The sequence below is a fragment of the Mastigoproctus giganteus genome, chromosome 1 (genome assembly GCF_048544385.1).
Source record: "Mastigoproctus giganteus isolate SK-2022 chromosome 1, ASM4854438v1, whole genome shotgun sequence".
NCBI lineage: Eukaryota > Metazoa > Arthropoda > Arachnida > Uropygi > Thelyphonidae > Mastigoproctus > Mastigoproctus giganteus.
Window position 1 is genome coordinate 239,033,619 of NC_143575.1, and position 25,692 is coordinate 239,059,310.

At 35.1% G+C, this 25,692-nt stretch overlaps 1 protein-coding gene across 9 annotated transcripts in view; it reads left to right on the top strand.

The window, feature by feature from the left end:
• LOC150091676 (uncharacterized) overlaps positions 1-25,031 on the top strand; it is a 480,181-nt gene extending 455,150 nt beyond the window's left edge. For 8 of the 9 annotated variants that reach the window (XM_090376339.1, XM_090376320.1, XM_090376307.1 and 5 more), the window contains 3 exons: positions 3,340-3,412; positions 12,920-13,096; positions 22,024-25,031. In XM_090376339.1, the coding sequence (XP_090232465.1) occupies positions 3,340-3,412; positions 12,920-13,096; positions 22,024-24,261 (2,488 nt within the window). In that variant the 3' untranslated portion in view covers positions 24,262-25,031. The remainder of the gene's footprint in view (positions 1-3,339; positions 3,413-12,919; positions 13,097-22,023) is intronic. The other variant, XM_090376350.1, reaches the window with a different exon arrangement.
• The last annotated feature ends 661 nt before the right edge of the window (positions 25,032-25,692 follow it).

The window sequence follows — 25,692 nt, forward strand, 5'->3', positions numbered from 1 at the left end:
ATAAAAGCGAGGAAGGGAACTTAACAGGACTTAACACCGATGATTTAATTAATAGGCTATAAAAACAAAATAATCATTGGTGTCATTAAATTTAGATCATTTGCTTGATCAAATCTAAAAACTTATTATTAATCATTTTGTAGGAAACTATTGATTTAATCAACAGCTATAATTTTGCAACAAGTATAAATCATTGTTTCAACATTACAGGTAACTAACTGAAAGTTCTAGATGCAATTTTCCATGACTGGCATGTTTATGATAAACAGAAATAGTTTTTTTTTTCAGTGCTAGTGGTAGTGTTTTCTTTTCCACACTATTTGCAACTGCTCTTATCTGTTTCTTCCTCTCATTAAATCTTCATCTCATCTAAAATTTTTCATTGAGTCAAGTGCAAAAGAGTCTTCCCAAATAAATTAAACAGTGGTTCCCAAACTACTGAGATCTACAGACCCTTTCAAAAATCAAAAAAACGTTTATGGACCCCTATATATATATATAAACATATATGTTTAAAAAAACTGAATTTTATTCTTATTTTTACATAAATATATTTTAATAACTTTATTTATCATCAATTTGCTATACATAGAATGAATAATTTGACCAGTTCCAGAGGCCCATTTTGCAGACCCCCCCCTGTAACTGACATATGGACTCCAGTTGGGGAAATGCAGAATTAAAACATTGAATTAGAGCAAACCATGTCATAATTAAGTCAGACTTGAAATAAAGAAAGACAGTTCTGCTCAGGTCTCAGAAATGACATCCAAGTGAAAATTTCAGGCTAATTGAAGCAATTAAAAAAAGTGATAAAACAAACATAATTTGACAGTCACACCATTTTAGTGAACTAAAATCAAAGCACTTCACTGCAGTTTGGAATTTTAACAAGAACCTGGAGGCATTTATAACCATGTACTTGTGGCTCAGCACATCTTGAGATGTATTAGTGATAATATTATATACTTCAGTGATTTTTTAAATTAGATTCTTTGATATATTCCAGGCCACTCTATGGACTTCACTGTTGGATGAGGTCGAAAGCATTACAATGTTGTTATAATGCTTATTACATTGAAAGCACTTAAGCCCAGTTTTAATTGACCTAAACAAGCAATAGAGCATATTACCACCATCCAAAGCTTTAATCATAATTCTTTCAGAACAGTACTCATTCAAATCATATATAAATCATTCATATAAATCATTAGTAATAAAGTATCAACCAGCGAATGGTTTAAGAAAAATTTTTTCATGTTCTTCTATGAGAAAAAGAATTTTCTCATTTTATGCATCTTTTACAAGCTGAATTTTCTTGGAAGCTAAGTCATATCACATTTTCTCAAAAGCTTTATGTAAGTTGCACACGTCAGTGTATCATGGGTGTCAAAATAAATTAATCCTCAAGTACTATGAGCGGTTGCTTTATAAGCTGGAACAGGTTGGAATCACTGGGAAAATCCTTAGATGGATAGTAGGAGGCAGAGGGTTGTGATAAATGGCTATTCCTCAGATTGGGTTGATGTAAGAAGTGGGGTTCCTCAAGGATCAGTATTAGGACTGCTGTTGTTTTTAATTTTCATAAACGACATTGATGAAGGGATAGAGGGCATGATATATAAATTTGCAGATGATGTTAAAATTGGTAGAGTAGTTAATGATCACTGTCAAACTGAGCTTCTTCAGAGAGACCTATATAGACTTCAGGAATGGTCAGAAAAAGGGCAGCTATGCTTTAATCCAACAAAGTGTAAGGTATTACACCTGGGAAACAGTAATCCCAAAATAACTTATTTGCTTGGTGGAGTTCAATTAAACCCAGTACTGGAGGAAAGGGACTTGGGTGTTACAATATGGTCAGACATGATATTCTCTGAACATTGTAAACAGGTTGCAAGGAAGGCCCATGGTGTCCTATCGATGATCTATCGAACTTTTGCAAGTAGAGATAGGGACGTGATAATCCCATTATATAAGGCCACACTTGGAATACTGTGTTCAAGTATGGAGACTGCACCTAAAGAAAGACATTGAGCTTCTTGAAAGGGTGCAAAGACGGGTAACTCGCATGGTGAGATCGGCAAAAGGGCGTCCTTACGAAGAAAGACTTCGAATATGTGGGTTGCAGAATTTGGAAACTAGACACCTTAGAGGAGATTTGATTGAGGTGTGTAAGGCTCTGAGAGGCATCAGTAAAATGAATGAGGATGAAATTTTCAAGATTATAAATGATGCTAGAACTAGGGGACATAAATTGAAGTTACGGGGGGGAGATGTTTAGATTGGACTGCAGGAAGTTTTATTTTAGCCAGCGAGTTATAAATTACTGGAATAAGTTGCCTTCATGGGTGGTAGAGGCTAACAGTTTGGGGAAATTCAAAGGTCATCTGGATAATACCTTCGGGTGAGGGAAATGCATAGAATGATAGGTTTAATTTTCTTTTCTTTTCTTTTATTAATTATTAGTTTTTTTTTTTATCATTGTTTTATTTGGGGGGTTTTTTTTTTTTTTGGCTGGTGCAGCATAAGCCTTCTTGCTTTCCTGCACCATGCGGCCATTACTAATACTAATACTAGCCTGCATGTTGTTGTTACCTTTTGATTGAACCGAAGGTTACATTTGACTTTTGGTTGTAGTCTTTCCAACATTTAATTATTTCTCTAATCTTGATCAATTTATACTAGATTTTTTAATATAAATAAAGAACTGGTAAAGCTTTTAATATAAATAAAGATCTGGTAAAGCTTTTAATAGAAATAAAGAACTGATAAAATTAAAACTGTTTAAGGTCTCAAAAGAAACTTTATCAGTTTTAATTACCATTTTTTTAATTTTTCATCTTTTATTTTATTTTTCTTCAATTTCATCACACAAATTATGGGGTGAACCTTGAAATATATAATCTTCTGATATTTTCTTTATTTAGTTATTCATTACCAGACTTTATGCATTTGCTATAAATACAATATTTTGAATAATGCCAGTTAATGAAGGAAAACACTTGTACTATATAATATAAAGTTTAATTTATTGGGTCATTAGTTGAATTGCTCTGATGCAGTGTTATTATTGCATCACTGACAATAGAAAACACTTATTTCATATTATGTTCTTATCACAGCACATTATTGTTCTTATTATATAGTGAATAGGGAATTTGATACTCATAATTTATTTTTACCACATGTTCACTATATAGTAAATGAACTAGACTTAACTGGCTACTGTTGGAATAGAGTAATTCTTGTGTTTGCAGTTTGATTTTCTGTAATACATTTTTATTAGTACACTTCAATAATAAAAGTAAATTAACATTTCTTTCTCATTTTTTCTAGGATGAAGAAAAAGGTAGACACAATTAAGGGATTCAAAGTTCAACTCCCCAATGGTTTAGAGTATCCTGATGTGGTAAGCATGCTTTTTTTTAAACATAAGAAATTTTGCAAAATCTTCTCAAAGGATATGCCAGGAGAGCCTATTTTTTTTTTCCTTTATTGGCAGTTATTAGTTGGGGGGTAGGGAGTGAATGATAGTTGCAGTTCCATAGCTAACCTTTTTAGGTATTTGTGTGTGTAACATATTAAAAAGTGAGATCAGTTTTTACATCAAGCATTCATTTTCAAAAAAATCAGAATTGGTCATGCCAATTCTGATTTTTCACATGAATAAATATTATGCAAGAAAATTCAGCTGCACCAAAATAGATAATTTACTGACACTTTCTAAAAACATTTTAACAATAAATTTTGAATTTTATTTATATTTATTTTATTGACATAGTGATGTGTAATTCTTGGTCACAAGTTGATTCTATTGGTCAAGTGCAAATAGTTGATTTTTCTTGATGAAATGATAAAATATATAGTTATTAACATTATTACATCATCATGCAATGTTATTTACCCATATCATCAGATAAATATGTATCCATATTATCCTTATTCCCTCTCCCCCAAACTGTTACAGTATCCTTAATGATACTGGCAAAAACCCTTGTACCACTTTTTTTCAAATGTACCTCATCTCTGCAAAATATATTTATTTTATGTATATGATAGAAGGATATGGGCTGTCATTGATATATAAAAAAAAATTTTTTTTAATTTATAAATGTACAAAGCAGTGTAGTTTTGTCCTTCCCCCCCCCTCATGTATTGTATAGACTAACTCTCTTGAGAGTCAGTCTGAGAGTTTTATCGGGAATAAATATACAAATTTATATATACTTGTATTTAATCCTAATTGCTGGGAAGCATTCTGTTTTGCTATAGGTGGTTATGAAATTTACAGTTTTCTTTTTAATTTGAAAACCTAAGGAATGGTATCGTCTCAGAAGTTCTGCTTCATCACATATCAAAAGTAGCAGATTCATACATCTGTACACAGTGTACTTTCAATAATTCAGTGGTTTTTATTAAAAAAAAGCATGTGTGGTTGATTAATCATAATCCAATTCATGGTCCTTTAAGACCTTTTACTGTGAGAAGTTACTAATGCATGTTGCAGTAGTGCACTAATCCATCATTTTAACATGCAGTAAACTCAAAGATGCAAAATGCAAAGATACTATAGTAATGATGTCATTTTGCAGACTTGTTTTGCTTCTTTGAATTTACTGCATATTAAAATAATGCACTACTCAATACATGTCAGTAAATTCTCACAGCAAAAGGCATTTAAGGCCGTGAATTGCATTATGTTTACTTCATCCACCTTTTGGCATCTCTCATGTTGTGCAAATATTTAATTTCTGGGTTTGTCTGCTCTTACACTCACTGTGCATACCCACCAACCAGGGAGGGAAAAACTATTCCCCAATAAGCTGAAAATAGGCAACAATAATGCTCTCTACTTCGGAAGCACTGCTTATTCAAAAGTGGAAAGCTAGGAAACTTGTTATGAAGGATTTCACAATATGGGATCATATAGTAATGGTGTAATTTTGCAAACTTGTTTTGCTTTTTTTCAGTTTACTGCATGTTAAAATGATGCCTTAGTGCATCATTTTAACATGCAGTGCTCTACTCAAGATGTATCAGTGGTTGATTAACCTAATTATTGATAATTACACTAATTTAAAATTCTATTACAAAATGACATAATTTGTTTTAGATTTTTTTAATATTTGTAGAAGAATAAGAGAAATTAACTCAATTTCTCTCTATATAGAGAAATACACCTCCATATGACACTCTCCAGCAATTAAAATAAATATAAAATTAATGAAATGAAATTAAAATGAATATGAAATTAACACAAAATGATTACAGTAATAAAATCAATTAAAATAATTGTAAATTATTTTAATTGAAAAACAACTTTCCTTCCTTTTAATATTTGTTTTAGTTTCTTTTACTTTAATTTTTTATTAGTTTTAATTTTGTTGTGTTAATTTTATATTCAGTTTAATGTCTTTTGCATTAATTTTATATTCAGTTTAATGTCTTTTGAATTAATTTTATATTCATTTTAATTGCTGGAGAGTGTCATACAGAGGTATTCTTCATATCTTCTACAAATATTGAAATACAATTAAGAACATATTGAGCATTGTAGCTCTATTTTATACTAATCAGATTTTTTTTTGTGAAATTATGCAGTTACATTATTGTACAAGATTTAGTTTTTGCCATTTCTTGTTCTGAAATAATCCAATTTATTCATCAGAAACAATATGCAGGATTGGTGGGTGGAATTACCATTAGTAGAGGCATATGATGCAAGAAAGCAAGCTTATGCAGCATCAGCCAAAAAAAAAAAAAAAAAACCCTTCCACTTCACCCCTCCGTTCGTTTGAAATACCTGCCCAGCTGAGCCTTAATTTAGGCTATCAACTTCCACAACAAGGGATGGAAGTCTGTTCCACCAACCAACTACCCGCTGGCTAAAGGCAAATTTCTGCACATCTATCCTACATCTGTCTTTCCTCAATTTGAATTTATGCCTTCTCAGGTGATTATTCTGAGCAAGAGGCAGTATCCCATCAGCATTGAGCATGCTCAAACCATTCAAGGCTTTGTACACCTCTATCAGATCACCTCACCGGTGCCTAGTCTCCAGACACTGTAATTTGCAAAACTTAAGCCTTTCTTCGTAAGAGCAACCCTTCGTTCCATTCACTAACCTTGTTGCCCTTCTCTGTACTCGTTCCAGCAGCTCTACATCCTTCTTGATATGAGGCCTCCAGACCTGTATACAGTACTCAAGGTGTGGCCTGACCATTGCCTTATACAAGGGAATAGTCACCTCCTTATCCCTGCTAGAAAAAGTCCTGTATATCATTGATAAGACACCATGAGCTACTCTTACAGCCCATCTGCACTATTCAGAGAACTTCATATCTGCCTGCACAATTACCCCCAGGTACTTTTCATTCTCTACCACTGTCAGTGTAGTACCACAGAGTTGATATGTTGCTCTGGGGTTGCTGTTTTCCATATGTAGTACTTTACATTTGTCAATGTTAAACTTCATTTGCCACCTCTCATGCCATCTGCTCAACCTTTCTAGATCCTGTTGCAGCAGCAGCATAGTGTCAGTAGCATCCTTAACAACCCTGCCAACCTTTGTATCATCTGCAAACTTGGACATTAAGCTTGATATACCATCATCAATATTATTTATAAATACAGAAAACAACAATGGACCCAACACTGAACCCTGAGGGACTCCACTAATAACATTAGTTCACGATGAGCAGTGGCCATTAATTACCACTCTCTGTCTTCTGCCACTCAACTATTCCTTTATCCATAGCAACAATTTGCCAAAATGCCACACTGCTCCAATTTGTGGAGCAGTCTTCCATGTGCAACAGTATCAAAAGCCTTTCTAAGATCCAAATATATAATATTAAAGTTATTCCCTGCATCCAGTTCTTTTGTGACTACATGGTATCCAGTCAAATTGGTCAGGCAAGACCTTCCCTTAACAAAACCATGCTGTGTCTGAGCTATAACTGAATTCTTGTCAAGATGATCCTGCAGTGCTTCTTTAACCAGTGCTTCCATTAATTTTCCTGGAACAGAAGTTAAACTCAGAGGTCTATAATTCCTTGTGTCAGCCTTTGATCCTCCTTTGTGAATTGGGGTTACATTTGCACATCTCCAGTCTGTGGGTACCTCCCCTGAGTCCAAGGAAGCTCTCATAATTATGGCTAAATTATTGCTTACTTCCTTTGCTGCCTCCTTTAATATAACTGGATAGATCCCATCCACCCCAGGTGCCATTCTTGTATTTATCTTCAACAATTTCTCCTCCACTTTACTCTCAATTATTACAAGATCATCTAGCTCACTGCCAGTGTTTACTTCATCTATGGCATTTCCCTTCTTGAATAACTCCTCATGTGTGAATGTAGATGCAAAATATTCATTTAGTTTGTTAGCTACCTGAGTAGGATCATGAACAGTTGAACCATTGATACCAAGTGGCCCAATCTGATTCATCCCCTTCCTTCTAGAGTTTACATAAGTAAAGAACTCCTTGCCAAAGATTTCTTGTAATCTGCCTTCGCCTGCCTAACCTCCTTTGTAACTTGGTTACAGATCAACTTATATCTATCATAGGCTTCTGTGTCACATGTTAATTTATATGTATCCCATGCATTTTTCTTCTCTACCATATGTCTCATTAGTTCATCTGACATCCATGTAGGCCTGAACCTTGAACAATATTTCTTAGTTGGTATGTAAAGCCTGGTAGTTCCCAAGGTAAGTTCTTTGAATGCTTCCCATTTTGGGTTTGCTGTTAGTAACATCATCAGTTGGTCCCACTGTATAGAATTTAAATACTGTCTCAGACCTCATAGTCGCCTTTACGAAAGCAACAACCCTTCCCTTTACCCCTGATGGTAGTTACCTTCTTGAGTAAATCCCACTTCAGCACACTGTGATCACTGCCACCTAGTGGTTCCTGTATCTGCAGATTCTTAATTCATGAAGAATCACTACTGATAATCAAATCAAGAGTATTTCTCCCTCTAGTTGCCTCCCAAACATGCTGATTTATAAAACAATCATCCAATAAATCCACAAAAGCCTTGCTAGTGTGTGAGTGACTAACCCACAAATTCCAGTCAATATCTGGGAAATTAAAATCCCCCATTATAAGACTCTCTGATTTACTGGCCCACTCTATTTCCCTGTACAGTTTCTTATTATACTCATCAGAGTCATTAGGCCTATAGCACACTCCTACTCTCAATTTTGAACTCCCAATGCTTATGTCACACCAAACTGACTTGACACTGCACTGTCCAGCGATGTGGACTGGCTTCACTTCCTTGGATTTTATGTGTTTCTTAACTAATAGTATAACCTCTCCTCTCTTCCTATCCTGTCTATCCTTTCTGTAGACGTTGTACTCCCCAAATTCCAGTTCTGCATTACTTATATCTGTGTGACACCACGTCTCTGATATCCCAACAATATCTGCCTTTGATGCTTTGAGCAATACCAGCATCATGTTTCTTTGAGAATTTGAGCATCATGTTTCTTTTTCACTCAGTAATGTGATTGATAATAATAAAACACGCCTGCGTGCTCTGGATTCATAATTTATTTTATTTTTGTTACACAGAGCATTAAAACTATGATAAATGAATTAGCTTTCGGCTGGGTGGCAGCCTTCATCAGATTAAAATACTTTGAATAGCAGTTAGAATAGAGATACACTGCCAAGATGGTGCGTGAGATACGTGGTTAATTGTTTGTTGATGTTTGTGGCTGTGACGTATGGTGGTGACGTGGCCAGCGTTTGTCTATGGACAGAATTACTGTTTCTGTGATGGGGTTAAGTTGACAACCACTGTTCCTGTTCAACGAGGTATCCGAGCATTTTATACTTAACGATTCCAACCAGGTGCGCTTTAGGTAATGGTGGGACTTGTCTACAACCACAACATCGCGGTGTGGGTCGATGTCGTGGTGGGTTGTCCAGACATGCTCGGCAATAGCTGAGTGTTCTACATCCGCCAAACGGATCGCCCTTTTATGTTCTGAGAGGCGTTTCTCGAGACGACGTCCAGTCTCTCCAAAGTAGCAGCTCGTGCAGTCACGGCAAGAGATGCGATAGACCACACCACTCTGTAGAAGGGTGGGGACAGGTGTTTTTATGTTGGAAAGGAGAGAACGCAGTTTCTTGCCTGGGAGTTGGATGCACTTTACCCCATGCGATCTTAGGATTCTACCGATCTGCTGTGACAGGTTGGGGTAGTATGGGATGAATGCCCTCGTGGAAGACTCGTCACTGTTGGCGTTGCTGTTGGTCGTCACGTTGTCGCGTGCTTGTACATCACATCTGTTAAGGACATCGATGGGGTAGCCACACCTCGTAAGGTCTACTTTGACTCTGGTGATCTCTTTGCGCCTTTCATCTGCAGAGCTGGAGTGTGTCCAGGCGCGAGTTAGCAAGGTTCGGGCGGTTGAGAGGAGGTGGCCCCGTGCGTGTGCTGACTGGAAGTTGGTAAATTGGCCAGCACACATAGGCTTACGATAAACTGTCGTCTTCAAGCATGTGTCTTCGCATGTATCGTAAGCCTATGTGTGCTGGCCAATTTACCAACTTCCAGTCATCACACGCACGGGGCCACCTCCTCTCAACCGCCCGAACCTTGCTAACTCGCGCCTGGACACACTCCAGCTCTGCAGATGAAAGGCGCAAAGAGATCACCAGAGTCAAAGTAGACCTTACGAGGTGTGGCTACCCCATCGATGTCCTTAACAGATGTGATGTACAAGCACGCGACAACGTGACGACCAACAGCAACGCCAACAGTGATGAGTCTTCCACGAGGGCATTCATCCCATACTACCCCAACCTGTCACAGCAGATCGGTAGAATCCTAAGATCGCATGGGGTAAAGTGCATCCAACTCCCAGGCAAGAAACTGCGTTCTCTCCTTTCCAACATAAAAACACCTGTCCCCACCCTTCTACAGAGTGGTGTGGTCTATCGCATCTCTTGCCGTGACTGCACGAGCTGCTACTTTGGAGAGACTGGACGTCGTCTCGAGAAACGCCTCTCAGAACATAAAAGGGCGATCCGTTTGGCGGATGTAGAACACTCAGCTATTGCCGAGCATGTCTGGACAACCCACCACGACATCGACCCACACCACGATGTCGTGGTTGTAGACAAGTCCCACCATTACCTAAGGCGCACCTGGTTGGAATCGTTAAGTATAAAATGCTCGGATACCTCGTTGAACAGGAACAGTGGTTGTCAACTTAACCCCATCACAGAAACAGTAATTCTGTCCATAGACAAACGCTGGCCACGTCACCACCATACATCACAGCCACAAACATCAACAAACAATTAACCACGTGTCTCACGCACCATCCTGGCAGTGTATCTCTATTCTAACTGCCATTCAAAGTATTTTAATCTGATGAAGGCTGCCACCCAGCCGAAAGCTAATTCATTTATCATAGTTTTAATGCTCTGTGTAACAAAATAAAATAAATTGTGATTGATAATGTCATTTGCATTCTTGATGCATTGTTTCCTTTGATTTGTTTGTGTCACAGTAGACATTTTTTAGTTTTCCAAGGCTTTCTCAGTAAGATGAAAGTTATTTATAAAGATATTCATCAATGCACCATTAATTACTTCTAGGTTTAAAATATTATTCACTGAGACAGTGGTATTTATTGTGTCATGCCATCAAATTTTAATTTAGACAAATCAGAACTTTGTGGATTTTTTAGTGTTGCCCAAGGTGCAAAAGAAATGAGTTAATTCTGAAAGTATATATAATGAAATCTGAATACATATACTGATATTATAATGCCATTTAACATGAAAGTATGTAATGAAGAAATATTGAAAAAGAGAGAAATCAGTGTTCAACTTAATAAATACAGTACTACTTAAATATAGAGTTTCCTGCTATATCTACTTATTCTTGTTTTCATGGGGTTAGAAAAGCAAAGGGGAAACACAGTAACATATTATGCTACATGAGCTCAGTAAAATTCACATTAATCATTTTGTTTTCATATCTGTTTATCTGATTTTATATTTCTGTTTTAATTACTATAGTATAATGCACAAACAAAGCTTCATTCTTTATACTTGGTTGTTTTAACCCAGCTGTGGTGGTGCCTTCATTTATAGCAAAGTTGATGGCAGGTACCAGGTGCCCATTTTTTTTTTAATTTTTGGAAGGCATTTTTTTTAATAACAATGCCCATATTTCATATTTTCTTAATGGATTGCAACTTATTTATGTAACTTTTTAATTTAAAAAAATTAAAATTTTAAAACATGCTGTGTTTTCCACTGTTTATTTTCAATTTTAGACATAACATAGAAGCATCATTCTCGTAGTTTCTTTATTTTCCAGTTCACATGACCATTAACTGCATGAAATTTCCAATATATGCATTCACTTATCTGTTTAAATATTAAAAAAATTAAACATATTAATACATATAAAAAACATATTATATATATTTGATACCATTTTTTACTTCTGTTTTCAGGTTTTTTTTTTTTTTAATTTATTTCAAATTTCAGATTTTTGCAAAATTTATTTCAAATTTGGTGCCCTTCACAGCATGCAAAATTTGAAATTAAATATGTTTCTGTCTGTAGAATAGCAGCCCATTTGAGAGAATTTTGGGCTTTGTGTTATCATCTTTACACTTCGAAAACTAATAAATCTTTCAAAAAACAACTATAGAGTAAGATGGTATATTTTTATTGAGCTAGTGGGAGAGGAAAACAAGTAACCCGAAACTTTAAACAATCACAGCGCCGGAATTTTCCAGTACCATGCTGCACTACAAGCAAAAGCCAGATAGTTTGTTTTTTTTTTTCTACATTTTTATTACTAATTTATCTGCTCACCACCACTCCTGCCATTACTTGTTTTACACTATATATATGTTGACCCTATCATGAATTCATTAGACCAGCTTTCTTTATGACAGTTGAACATCTGCTAGCTCCAATCAGAATTCATAGATAGCAAATTAAATATTTCAAATTTAACTTAAATATTATCACATTTAGAGATGATTTTGTTGATCGTTCGGGAATGTTATTCGGAGAACAAATTTTTTGACACAAATTGGTTTTGTTTAAAGAAAAAAAAAAAAGAGTTTCTAATACTTCTCAATATCATTAATTGTAAAATAAATATATAAACAAATATTCTGCAGATCAGGTCTGTCAGTTTCAACATGAGAACCTACCAGATGCTATTATGAAAGAAAAAGAAATGCTCCTTGGTCATGGAACTTCAAAAGAAAGAATGAAATGTAACAAGTTATCCAAGTCATTCTTGGCATTTTAATAATTCTTCATAGCAATGCTTGAGTGTCAGAGAATATTCAACAATTTAAAAAAAAAAGAAAATTGGTTCTTCTCTTTCTGGTGCAGATTTTCTGAAGAGGTGTAAAGTCTACTACAGTACCTTTTTTAACCAGTCATTATCAGTTAATCTTAAATGTATAATCCAGACAGAAATCTACAGGAAAAAAATGAAATGTTAGGTAAGCTAATGTCTAAAAGCATATACTTGTAAACATTGCAATGGCTGTATTTTAATAAAAAAAATTTTATTTTGTCAGTGAAATTTAATTTCTAGTGCAGTAGGGACTTGAAAAAACCTCTTGTTTTTTCCAAAATATCCTTTTTTTTTTTTTTGGGAAGAATTGCTATTTGCAAAAAAACCTGTTTTTTTTGCCTGTTTTTGTCAAAAACACCTGTTTACCTCCTGCCTACAAATACCTAATCTCCAGTTTTTCAAAAGTCAAAAGCTATGTCGGGGTGTTAAAAAAGTATTCATCATATGCTCATCTAATCCGTGGTTACTGATTATTTTTTCAAACTCCTGTATTGTCCAGTATTTTCATTTAATTATATATTTATTAAGCAGACTTACATTTTCTTTAAATTTTTTAGAATTCTTTAAGTACATATGAAACATTTAAAGAAGGTGTGAAAAGAAAGAGCAGTGATCCATGCATTAGTCCTACAACAATATATGGCAGATTTGGACCTATATCTGGTGATAAAAGTGACTACAAAAACAGACATGGATCAGGCAGTTCAAATAACAGCAATTCATCCATTGATGAGGTAAAACTTACTAGCTTTAACTTTTTTTTTTTTTTATTTAAGTCCATTTTTATTTGAAATAAAATATAAAGCTATAACGTGAAGATAGGGTAATTTCTCTATGTTCATATGCATGCACAAATATTTACTTTTGTTCTTCTGACATATCTTGAATGTGTGGTTAAATCACATCTTAGAATAATCAGCATAGAATATTGAGTTCAGACATAGTTTCTGAGATGTGATAATTTTATTATAATGAGCATTCACTTGTACATAATTTTCTTTGAACAGTAACCAAATATTTTTTAGAAAGAGCTGCCAGAATTGTGCATTTTTCCTATCAGGTGTTTCCTTTTGTTTCTGAAAAACTGGATGATTTCCATAACGTAAGGTTGCACTTAATTAGGGAAAAATTATTGAAAGAGTTTTTGCAACAAGTCCCTCTAATTGTAGCTTTGATGTAACAAGTGCATGTTCTTTTTGTGATACACTGATTAGAGTGCACTTCAGATACACCCAATCTTATATTATGAATTATCTGTTGAAGTGATCCTGCATCCAAATACAGAGTATGCTCACTTAGCCTGCATCATGCCTGCCTGTAGATAATGAGTCTACATGCATATAGATTCATTGTCTGAAGGTTATCCCAAAGTAACTGAGAGGATGTCTTCTTTCTTCTCTGTACCTGGATACAGTATTCCAAGTTCTGTCTTACAATTGCCTTATAAAATGAAATTATAACCTCCCTCTTCCTACAAGCATTTATTCAAAAAATCATCACCTAGTCACTTGCTCTGTCTGTACTGTACATGAAGTTCTCTGTACCATACAGATGAAGTTCTCTGTACCATACAGAGAACTTCATGTCTGCCTATCATAATCTACAACATCCTTTCTTCTTCCATCTTTTTAATTCAATTCCTCCGAGTATTTAATTGTAAAACCTTACATTTGGAGCATTAAAACATTGTTTTTGCTTATTTCACTTTCACCATCCCTGAAGCCCATGTCATCCCAAAGCAGCAGTTGTACTTGACGCTTATCATTAGCTACTATCCCAATTTTCACATCATGTGCAAATTTTGATGTCATTAACATTAGTAGAGGCATATGATATAAGAAAGCAGGCTTATACAGCATCATCAACAAAAAAAACAAAAAAAAACCCTTCCCATTTCACCCATCCAATTTGCTCCAAAAGTTTCAAGACAATTTCCACACATCTGTTCTACAACTGTCTTTCCTCAACTTGAATTTATACCCCCTCAAATGTGCAATCTGAGCAAGAGGAATCAGCAGTGAACTTGCTCAAACCATTCAAACCATTCAGCCTTATAAACCTCAGTCAGATCACCTTGAAAGTGCCTAGTCTCCAGACATTGCAATTTGCAATTCTGCAAATTGCAATGTCTGGAAACATTCCAGCAGCTCTACATCCTTCCTAAAATGAGGCCTCCAGAACTGTATGCAATACACAAAGTGTGGCCTAACCATTGCCTTATTGGTTAGGCCACACAAAATTACTGTATATCATTGACAAGACACCATGACTTACTATGGCAGCCTGTCTGCACTGCTCAGAAAACTTCATATCTGACTGCACAATTACCCCTGGGTAATTTTCATTCTCTACTAACCTGAGTATAGCACCACCCATTTGGACATTTCTCTGGGGTTACCCATATGCAGTACTTTGCATTTGTCAATGTTAAACTTTAGTTGCCACTTCTTAGCCCATCTGCCCAACTTTTCCAGATTCTGTTGCAGCAGCATACTGTAATTACTGTTATTAACAACCCTGCCAACCTTTGTATCATATGCAAACTTTGACATATACCTTCATCAGTATCATTATATACCTTCATCAATATCATTGAGAAATATAGAAAACAACAATGGGCCCAACACTGAACCCTGAGGGACACTACTATTAGCATTAGTCCATGAAGAGCAGTATCCATTGATTACCACCCTCTGTCTTCTTCCACTCAACCATCCTTTCATCAATTGTAGCAACTTGCCCTTAATGCCATACTACGCCAATTTCTACAGTAGTCTGCCATGTGCAACAGTATCAAAAGCTTTCTTGAAATCCAAGTATATCTATATATAAAAGAATATTTTGGAAAATAGTGCTTTTTCACGTGCATACTTTTTTGCTTTCCACAAGGTGGGGCTAACTGCTATTGCGTCATACTACAACAAAGTGATTGACAGGTCTGTCTGAAGACCACGCCTAGGCACGTCATTCTTAAATTAAATTGCATATACCAAGTGATGACTCATTACCTGATAGCGTTTAGTAGTAGTATGACATTCACTATGTTCAGCCGAACTGTCACACAATGTTGACAGTTCGGCCATTGTTAATTGTGGGGTTTAATTTTAGAATTCTACATGTCTCAAGGCAACGATTCAATTTTTTTCAAAAGTTTCTTCAGCTATTAGCAATGTTGTTAATAATGGGAGTAATAGAAAAGAGAAAGATCTTATCATAAAGGCTGAGAAGAAAAGAAAAGATCTTGAAGAGTATGAAGCAGCACTTAAAAATCCTTATATCAAAGAAAACAAAGTGATTGTAATAAGTTAAAGGCTTCACAGTTAAGAAAGGAAAGATACGAAACCAGCAAAAAAAAAATGAATCACAAATTGTTGATAGCTCTACTGAAACTCTAATCACTGATAAATAAAGAAAAAAAAATCTTTAAAAATAATAAATTGGTAAAAGACGAAAATGATCAAATAGATTCCTGAACTTATTTTCAGTTCAGGAAATTTAATACATGGCATTTTTGGAAGTATCAAAACTCCTTTGGAAGAAACGTTTTTAGTTGCAACAAATAATAATGTTGGCTGAACGAAGATATTTTATCCAAAATTAAGATTCCAGGAGAATTGAAAATAGTTTATTCATCAGACAAAATTATGCCAGATAGTTGTAATGCTGAAGAATACAACTCTGTAACACCCAAAATACTTTATTCTCTGGAGCCTTCAGGTTTACCTCCGCATAAATTACTATTAAAGGTAAACACAGTTGTTATGGTTTAAAGAAACTTAGATATAAAAAATGACTATGTGTAGTGGAAATAAGGAAGAAATGTTTGGTTTGTGTACATTTCACAGGTGACAGAGTTGGACCAACAGCATATATTCCACGGATTCATATGTATTCAAATGAAGGGGAATATAACTTCATTTTTCAACAAACACAGTTTCCTGTGACATTGGCTTTTAGTATGACAGTAAACAAAAGACAAGGTCAAACATTATCTAAGGTTGGTGTTGACTTAACATCACCATGTTTTTTGCATGGACAATTGAATGTTGCATTAAGTAGAGTGAACGCAGCTAAAAATCTCTTTGTATTAATGGAAAACAAATCAAAAAACAAAAAAATTGAAAAGAAATGTTGTTTATAATCATATATATAAATGATGGTTTTGTTATTAATTTGTGTTTAGATAAAATAATATAATATAATTTTTGTACACCTTTTGATTATTAGGGGAATGAAGGGGATGTGGGGATTTGGGGGTTTTCCCAAACTTAAAAAATTAAAATATAAAAACGTATAATTCAGGTTCATTTTACACAAGTCAGAAGGGAACAAAGCGGCCATCTGTCTTGTGATATTAAAGTTATTTTTTGCGTCCAGTTCCTTTGTGACCACATCATAGTATCCGATCAAATTGGTCAGACAAGACTTCCCCTTAACAAACCCATGCTGTCTGAATTATTACTGCCATCTTGTCTAGGTGATCCTGCAGTGCTTCGTAAACTAGTAACTCCATTATTTTCCCTGAACAGAAGTCAGACTACAAACTAACAGGTCTGTAATTACTCGTGTCCCCTTTGTGAATTGGAGATACATTTGTACATCTCTAGTCCACGGGGACTTCCCCTGAGTCCAAGGTTGCTCTCATAATTATGACTAATGGTTTACTTACTTCCTTGCCACCCCCTTTCATATAACTGGATACATCCCATCTACCCCAGGTGCCTTTATTATGTTTAACTTCAAAGTTTCTCCTCCACTTTGTTCTCAGTTATTACAAAATCGTTTAACTTTCTGTTAGAGTTTGATAAACATCTGGCCCTCTCCTCCTCGAATAACTCCTCATGTGCGAATGTAGATGCATTTATTTTGGCAGTTATCTGAGAATGAATATCACCTACTCAGTTTTAATTGAAAAAACCACATCCTTGAGTACCGTAACTGAATTTGGGAAAAGCACATTCTTCTACTGTGTCCCAAGCATATGTCAATTCCATGATCATCTACAATCAAACCATTGATATCATGTGGACCAATCTGATTCATCCCCTTTCTTTAGAGTTTATATAAGTAAAGAAGCCTTTGCTGTTTTTCTTTGCATCCTTTGCTAAAAATTTCTCATAATCTGCTTTTGCTTGCCTAACCTCCTTTGTGACTTTATTACAGACATAGGCTTCTATGTCTCCTGATAATTTATATGCATCCCATGCATTTTTTTTTCTCTGCCACTAGTCTCATTAGTTCATCTGACATCCATTTGGGCCTAAACTTGGAACTGTATTTCTTAGCTGGAACAAAAAGACTAGTAGCTTCCAAAATTACTTGCATGAATGCTTCCTACCTAGAATTTGCTGTTGGTAACATCATTAGTTGGTCCCACTGTATAGAACTTAAAAAATCTCTGCAACCACTGTAGTCACCTTTACAAAAACAAAAACCCTTCCCTTTATCCCTGAATGCAGTTATATCTTTAAGTAAATCCCACATCAGTATACTGTGATCACTGATACCTAGTGGTTCCTTTATCTGTACATTCTTAATGCATGAATAATCACTGCTGATAATCAGATCAAGAGTGTTACTCCCTCTTGTTGCCTCTGTAACATGCTGCTGTAGAGAAAAATCATCCAATACATCCACAAAAGCCTTGCTAGTGTGCAAGTGACCAACCCACAAATTTCAGTCTATATCTGGAAAGTTAAAATCCACCATTATAAGACACTGATTTACTGGCCCACTCTATTTCTCTGTATAATTGTTCACTGTACTCATCAGAATCATTAGGCCTATAACAAACTCCTACCCTCATTTTTTGCTTTACCAGTCCTTGTCTCACCAAACTGACTCAACATTGTACTGTCCATCGGTGTCAACTGGATGCACTTCCTTAGGTTTTATATGTCTCTTAACTAACAGCATAACCCCTCCTCCTTTCCTATCCTTTCTGTATACATTGTACTCCCCAAATTCCAATTCTGCATTCCTTATAGAACCCCAAGGGGCACACATCTGATGGTATCGGCTTGGCACACCCAGGGTCCTGAGCTGGATATCATCATTCTTCTCTTTTTTGTTAATTCCCTTCTACTTTTGACTCTCTCTCAGAATTTTTTTTTTTTTTGGCTGGTGCAGCATAAGCCTCAGGCTTCTTTTCACTATATGGCTAATAATAATAATATCTGTGACACCACGTCTCTGATATCCCAACAATATCTGCCTTTGATGTCTTGACCAGCATGTCAATTTCATAAACTTTATTCACTATACTCCTAGCATTTTAGTACATGCACCTGTTCTTACCCTTAGTTACTCTAACACAGCCCATGTATTTGCTTGTTTCATGACTCCCAGCAGTTTCTGAACTCCCCAGCAACTTGCTTTGCAGGCTGCTGCTCATTCCAATAGAAGCAGTGCAAGAATGATTTCCACCTCTGCCTGCAGATACTACATTTGTATTAATCTATTAGTCTGTGAATCCCCCCCCAAGCTAGCAGTTTTCCAACCCACCTAACATTGCTTTGATAGCATCAGCAAATATTCTCGCACCCTTTCTATTTAAGTGTATCCCATCCCTATAGAAGCAGTCTCTCTTGGTAAGAAGCGCAGACCATGCTGACAAAATTTCTGCCCCATGAGCCCTGCACAATCTCTGCAGGGCTGAATTGATTGACAAGGCTCTCATCATATGCTGTCTTCTATCATGTCTGGGCAGGATTGCAGATACTTTCAAATTTAACCCTAACTTGCAACTTTTTTTAAACATTCACCTGTACTTGCTAAGTAAATTCGCATGTCATTAGTGCCAACATGTAACCTGATATCACCTTTTGTGCTCTTAAAAGATGATATCTGCTCTACAACATCGTCATCAAATTTTGCCCCTGGCAGTCATACCCTGGTTCTGTTCCACTTATCCTTTTTGCACAATATATTTCCCGTTTCCCTGACAATCAAGTTGTCGATAATAACTAGCTCCTGTGAGACCAGCACATTCTGCCCTGAAGATTGCCGCTGTGTTGCCTGGTGCACAAGAGTGAGCTCTGGCATTGAGTTGGGTAGCTGAGAGCTTGTTGGACCTCCCATTTTAATTCCTTTGAGGGCATCTACCTGATTCTTCAAACTCTTATAGATACCCATCAGAATGCTGAGTGGGCACCTAATTTCTTCACATTCTCTGCACTTAGCACACACACACAAAGACATTCTCCATGGCTAGATCATCTCCTGTTCGAGAAAGATCTGCAAACACATCACATTTTACAAATTTTTTTAACTGTGATGCATTGGAGTTCTCCCCCGAACCACAGCACTTTTACTACTTTGCGCAAAAGTGCTGTGGTTCGGGGGAACCACATGCCCTAGAGTAGAGCTGCTTTGCTGCTCTACTCTAGGGCATGATTTCCATTTAAATGCAATGTTTAATTAACAATAAAAATCAGTAAGATTTATAAAGTTTATGATTAATTGCCAATACTGTACTAAGCTAACAGATTCCTACTGTAGTGCTATGTATTATGCTAGTTTTACATTATACCTTACGCTAAGCAAGTTCAAGATGTATGTTATGCTATTCCGTATCAATTCTACAACAATGGTGGGAAGTTTCAAACAGTACTAATTTTACCGATACTAAGTATGATTACTTAAATAAATTAAGTATCATAACTAGGAATATAAAGCTACTTCTAGAAAATAAATTAATATGCCAGTTAAGTCAATAAATGGTAAAAATTTAAGAAAAACTTCTCTATTAGCTGGAGCCATAAAAACTTCGCCCGAATGGAGCTAATCTCATTCCCAATGTCATGTCCTATATCCCTTCATCAGTGTCATTTAAGTAAATCAGTGGTTCTAGCATCAATTTCTGAGGAAACCCAGTTCTAACCCTGGCATATTCTGAAGAGTAACCATTAATTACAACCCTTTTTTGTCAACTGTCATATATCCATCAAATGATCCATTTAAGGATCTTACCTGTGATTCCAATATATATTCCAGCTTATTTTTCGATATCTCTTGCAGAACCAATTAAAATGCTTCGTTAAAGTCCAAATAAACAAATGTAAAGTTATTTCCTTCATCTGACTACAAGCGATACTGTCATAATAATTTATCATGTTAGTTAAACAAGATTTTCTCTTTACAAAAACCATGCTGTGTTTCCTTGAGAAAACCATTCCTATCTGGATGATTCTTATCATTCTTAATCATTGCCTCCATAATTTTCTCTCCACTATGTAGTTACCCACTTGGTTCTTTGAACCCCATTATCAATTGGTAATACATTTACACTTATCCAATTCAAATGAATAATCCCTAAGCCAAACTCTCAAAATTAATCTTAATGGTCTATTCCATTTCCTTTTTTGCATTTTCACTTACCCAGTCCAAAGGAATAACCCTTAGCTTAACAAAGCTCTCACAGTAATCTTAATGGTTTGATGCATTCCCTTGTTACTCCCTTTTTTATGTTGTGTCATAGCCATGAGTTGAAAGAAAACAGTTTAGTTGTATAAAAAAATTGGGCTTCATATTATTCAGAATTTACTGTTGATTGCATTTTATCTTTATAATAAATATTCAGTTAATAAGATGTCATTGTATGAATTTCTCTATTCAGTGATGAAACAGTTGCTTACATTAAAAAAAAAGAGGAAAGGTGAAATTAAACAAGCATCTTACTACTCATACAGCATATGCCACAAGAAAAAAAATGGTAATAAGTAATATGAGGAGGATTAAATTTAAGGAATATACAATAAATAAGGAGAGAATGGATTCCTATAGAAAGTTATTTTCTATAACTATTAGAATGATGTAAAGAAAAAGACGTTTTCTGTATATGTCAAAAAAAAAAAAAAAACCATCTTCTCAATCATTCATACTTTTACCATCATCAAAAAGTGACCATCCAGTCTTCCTGCTGCAGCACATCAGGGAGAAATTTATTTAAATATTCTACAACATTCCACACAAAGATAAATTTCATAAGATCTAGTCTTCTGTATTTGTGCTCTTTTTTTTTTTTTTTTTTTCCTTTGGTTCTTGTCTCACCTATTATTAACAATAATAACATGCCCCTGCATTCATTTTACTTATACCTCTCAGGCACTTATAAATCTCATTCAGGTTTCCCATAAGATACCAAATTCCCAAGTCTGCATCCTCTAAGACATTCTTTGTGTGGATGCCATCTGATCTGACCACCTTCTTGGAATCCTTTCTAAGTTCAGCCACATTTGTGTGTTTTATTCTCACTGATGATCACAGGGAATGATAAGTTCTCACATGTCAGGATCTTGATGGTGTGCTGCTGTTGGTCCACACGTTTCTTCTGTCATTATTGGCAACAAATTGTGGTGTATGGCTGTGACTGGAAACAAAAGTCCAGTCCTATCAGTAAAAGACTCCATCTTCTCCAACACACACAAAACAGCAAAATAATTTCAATCAGATGCAAAGATTGTGCTAATTGTAATTGTGCTAATTTAGTGAATAGCTTCAAAATGAATATTAACTGATAATGAAAGGTTTAAGAATGCAATTAATTCACTTAAATGATTTAAATTGTGGCTATTAAATGTATTGGGCTAGAATATAGCAAGTATATTATTTTTATTGATGTCCTTTTTCCCCCTAAATCTTTCTGTATTTACTTTTCCAGCTTATCTATAAGAAGCCAGGTCGATGCACTCCTTTTGGACGTAACCCTAGTGGGGATAGCAGTGGATGCAGCAGTGGCCATGATAGTATCTCTTCTTGCCATACAACCCGTACACACTTCTCAACAGATTCTGGTACAGAAGCAGACTTTGCTCCACCATCTTCTCCTGACACAGTATTTGAGCAAAAGCTTCCAAGTGTTTCAGAAGTTCAAGATCTTGATGCAGTTGATATAAGTGCATTGAAAAATGATGGTAATTTATACAGAATTCAAGAATCACTGGAAAATAATCAGAATGAAACCTCTTCCCATGCTCAGAGAATTTTGAAGGAACGAAATCTTTCAGGAGTTATTCTTGGAGTTCAGCAACCATACAGCAAATTTGGGATATCTGGAATAGGAGAAATAAACCCTTTAGTTTTTAAATGGGGTAATCCTCTTGTGTTTTATAACCGTTACTTGGCTAATAGTGAGCCATCAGTTTTAGATGTTGATAGGCCACTGTATGAAACTCGAGAATCTGGACCATACCTTTTGGCACCATATTCTAAGTTTGGCCTTGCCAAAAGTGTTGGTGATGTTACAACTAATTTTCCTTATCAAGAATTAAATCACGGCTATTCCAAATTTGGAATCAGTACTAGTCCCCATAGACAGCAGTGGAAAAATGGCAGTCGTCACAGTTTGCTCTTTCAACAGAAACCTTCTGATATTTCACCATTACCAAAACAGGATTATGTAACAGTTGGAATGGCCATGGAACAGCCAGAATTTCGAATGAATCAGACCTTTCCTCTTGATATTATCTTTGCACAGCATGAACATAATTTGAACCTTCGTCCACAAGCAACAGAAACCATTCCTGCCAGGTCACTCTCCCCTGCCAATGCAAAATTAGTAAAACATTCAGGTGATGATGTATCATACTCAAAATTTAGTGTATGTTCTAATTCCAACATTCCAGAAAATTTGTGTGAAAAATCTAATGGATACATAAGCTTTGGTCATGTGATGAATATGTCAGGTAGGGAACCCATGTCTTTTAATCATGTTAAAGATTCTGACTGTCTGATAGAAAATGAACCTTTGGAAAAGCAAACTTCATTATCATCACCAGAAGTAGTTGATACATTTGCAAATGAATCTGAAGACGTGAACAAATTTTGTATGAATGTAACTCATATAGATATGCCTGTCATGAAACAGGAGTATTATTCAGGACTTGAAAACCATAGAAATGCAGTACCAGTAAATAAAGTAGTTGAAAATGAAGCTAATCATAGATGTGCTGTAGAACAAAATAAAATGCAGAATCCACCTGATCAAGATGTTTTACCAGTTAATGATTCACTTTTATTTCTCACCATTAATGATACTTTTGCTTCAGAAATAGGAGACAGATCAGAATGTGATAATCTTACGACTGAAGAAAATAGTGCATTACACTCACCACAGAATTATGTTAAAAAACCAGTGTTAGATCCTGCAGATTTTAAAAAAAGTCTTTTTCCATCTACTTCTGAGATAGCAGAAAATAAAGAGGGTATGAGTGAAATATGCTTTTCTGTTAATCCTGTCCATATTGTTGGTCTAGAAGATACCAAGTCAGATTTTCTAGAAGATGTTAGTGATTCTACCCTACCCCAGTGTGGAACTAGTGATTTGTATTCAATTCCCAGTGATTCAATTTCTTGCATCAAGTGTGATTCTCATCTTCATGGAGATGGGACTTCCTCATTGCCATTAGATATGAACATTGAACAACAGGTTAAAGCGGATCCATCTGCATTGCTCATGTGTGATTCACAAGATAGTGACCCACTTAATGTTAAAAATGGCTACCATTTTTGTAATGGCATTGTCGATTCCTTTGTTGGAGCATTGGAAAATGGGGATGTTGTTAGTGATTCTTGTGAAGCCGATAATGTACTAGAAAAACTGGAGGGCCTACCTAGTGAAAATAGCACAAAATGTTGCTCAGACTCTAGCTCAACTTCAAGTTCCTCCATCTCGCTTTCTGAGGTGGGAGACAATCCTGCCACCACCTTGAGGCATGATGGGACTTCTCATGTGCCACAGCCCATAAGTGCCAGTAATGGTTATGTGCCTAGGTGTAAAATTCTGCTTCAGCCACAAGAAGTTAGCAAAGGTTACCTTTTAGAGACTAATGGGCGTGGAAATGGTTACGTATTATTCTCTGATTCTCAGCATCTTGATGAAAGGACTCTTATGGTGTAAACTAAGAACTTGTTAAATTGAGAGTCCTGGGTACATTTGCAGAAATATGTGAGGTGCAGTTGTTGTGTTCATAGCTTGTTTGTTATGAGGCAGCATTTCAAATTGTTTAAACTATTTACTTCATGGCTGGGAAAAAAGTGGAATACATTGTTTTCATGGTCTACTAAGCCGTGATGGATTTTTGTTTAAATAAATGGAAAAGTAATTTGCATTGTAATATTGATATTTCCAGAATTTATTTCAGTAATTGGATATTTGGCAGTGGATTTAGTTGAAAGTGTTTTTTACTCTGGCTGTCCAGTCTAATTTCTGGGCTTTATATGGAATTTTAATATAGAAGGTGTTTTTGAAAATTGTATACCACAATTGCCGAATAAGATCTAGTTGAAATGATGCCTCACACTGAATTTTTATTTTTTATAAACACACTGGTAGAATCAAGAGAATGATAGATATTTTTCTGCAGCTTATGCTGTTGAAGTACAAATATAAAACTTTCTTAAAGAAAGCTGTTATTAATGGAATTGGATAAGCAGATAAGCTGTATGCTGCTTTGTTCTGGTGGTCTTCAGAGATACTGCTCTAGAAGAATAAAGTTACATAGGTATGAGATTTATCTGTATATATTATGTGCCATTTTTTTTTGTTTAAAAGACTGTTTATTTCTGTTCTGATGTGAATATTTCTTTTGTATACATATTGTCAATTGTCATTCTTACTTATCTGTCACTGGGTATTCCACCAAGCATATTGATATCACTTTTGTAATATCAATGAAAAGCCATTTTAATTTGAAAACTTGGTACATCTATTCCGAATTTTTTTTAAAAAATGAAATTGTATTCATTTTATGTTATCATGAAGTAAACAATATCTTCAAAACACACAGAATACAAAAAAAAAAGTATATGAATTATATTTATAATTAAGATTGTTTTATGAAATACAGACTTTTAACCACCCCAGTGTGAATGATTTAGCTTCAAAGAATAAGATATTAAAATCTTTTATAAAATAAATTTTTAAAGTTTAAATAAAAGTATGATTTTTTTAATAATTTTTTGCTTAAACTCAGTTTTGAAACAACTTTGAAAAATTAAAAAAGATAAATTTTTTTACCAAAAATTATTTTAAACTCTATAATTTTATTGAGTAAAATGATAATAAAGCTGTTTTTTTATGTAGACTCTATCAAGGTCATATCATAGAAATGTTTACATCATAAACGTTGAGAGAACTAGTAACTGCTATTTCCTATTGAAAATCATATTCTCCATTGTAGTGATATTGAATTAAAATATTTAAAAATTCTTTAACTGGGATTTCTAGCTGAAAAAAAATTATTAGGCAAAACAAGATATCATATCCTGCTGTCAAGGTTGTTAAACCTAGCTTTACAATTTATCTGAGTAAATATATTCATACAGATGG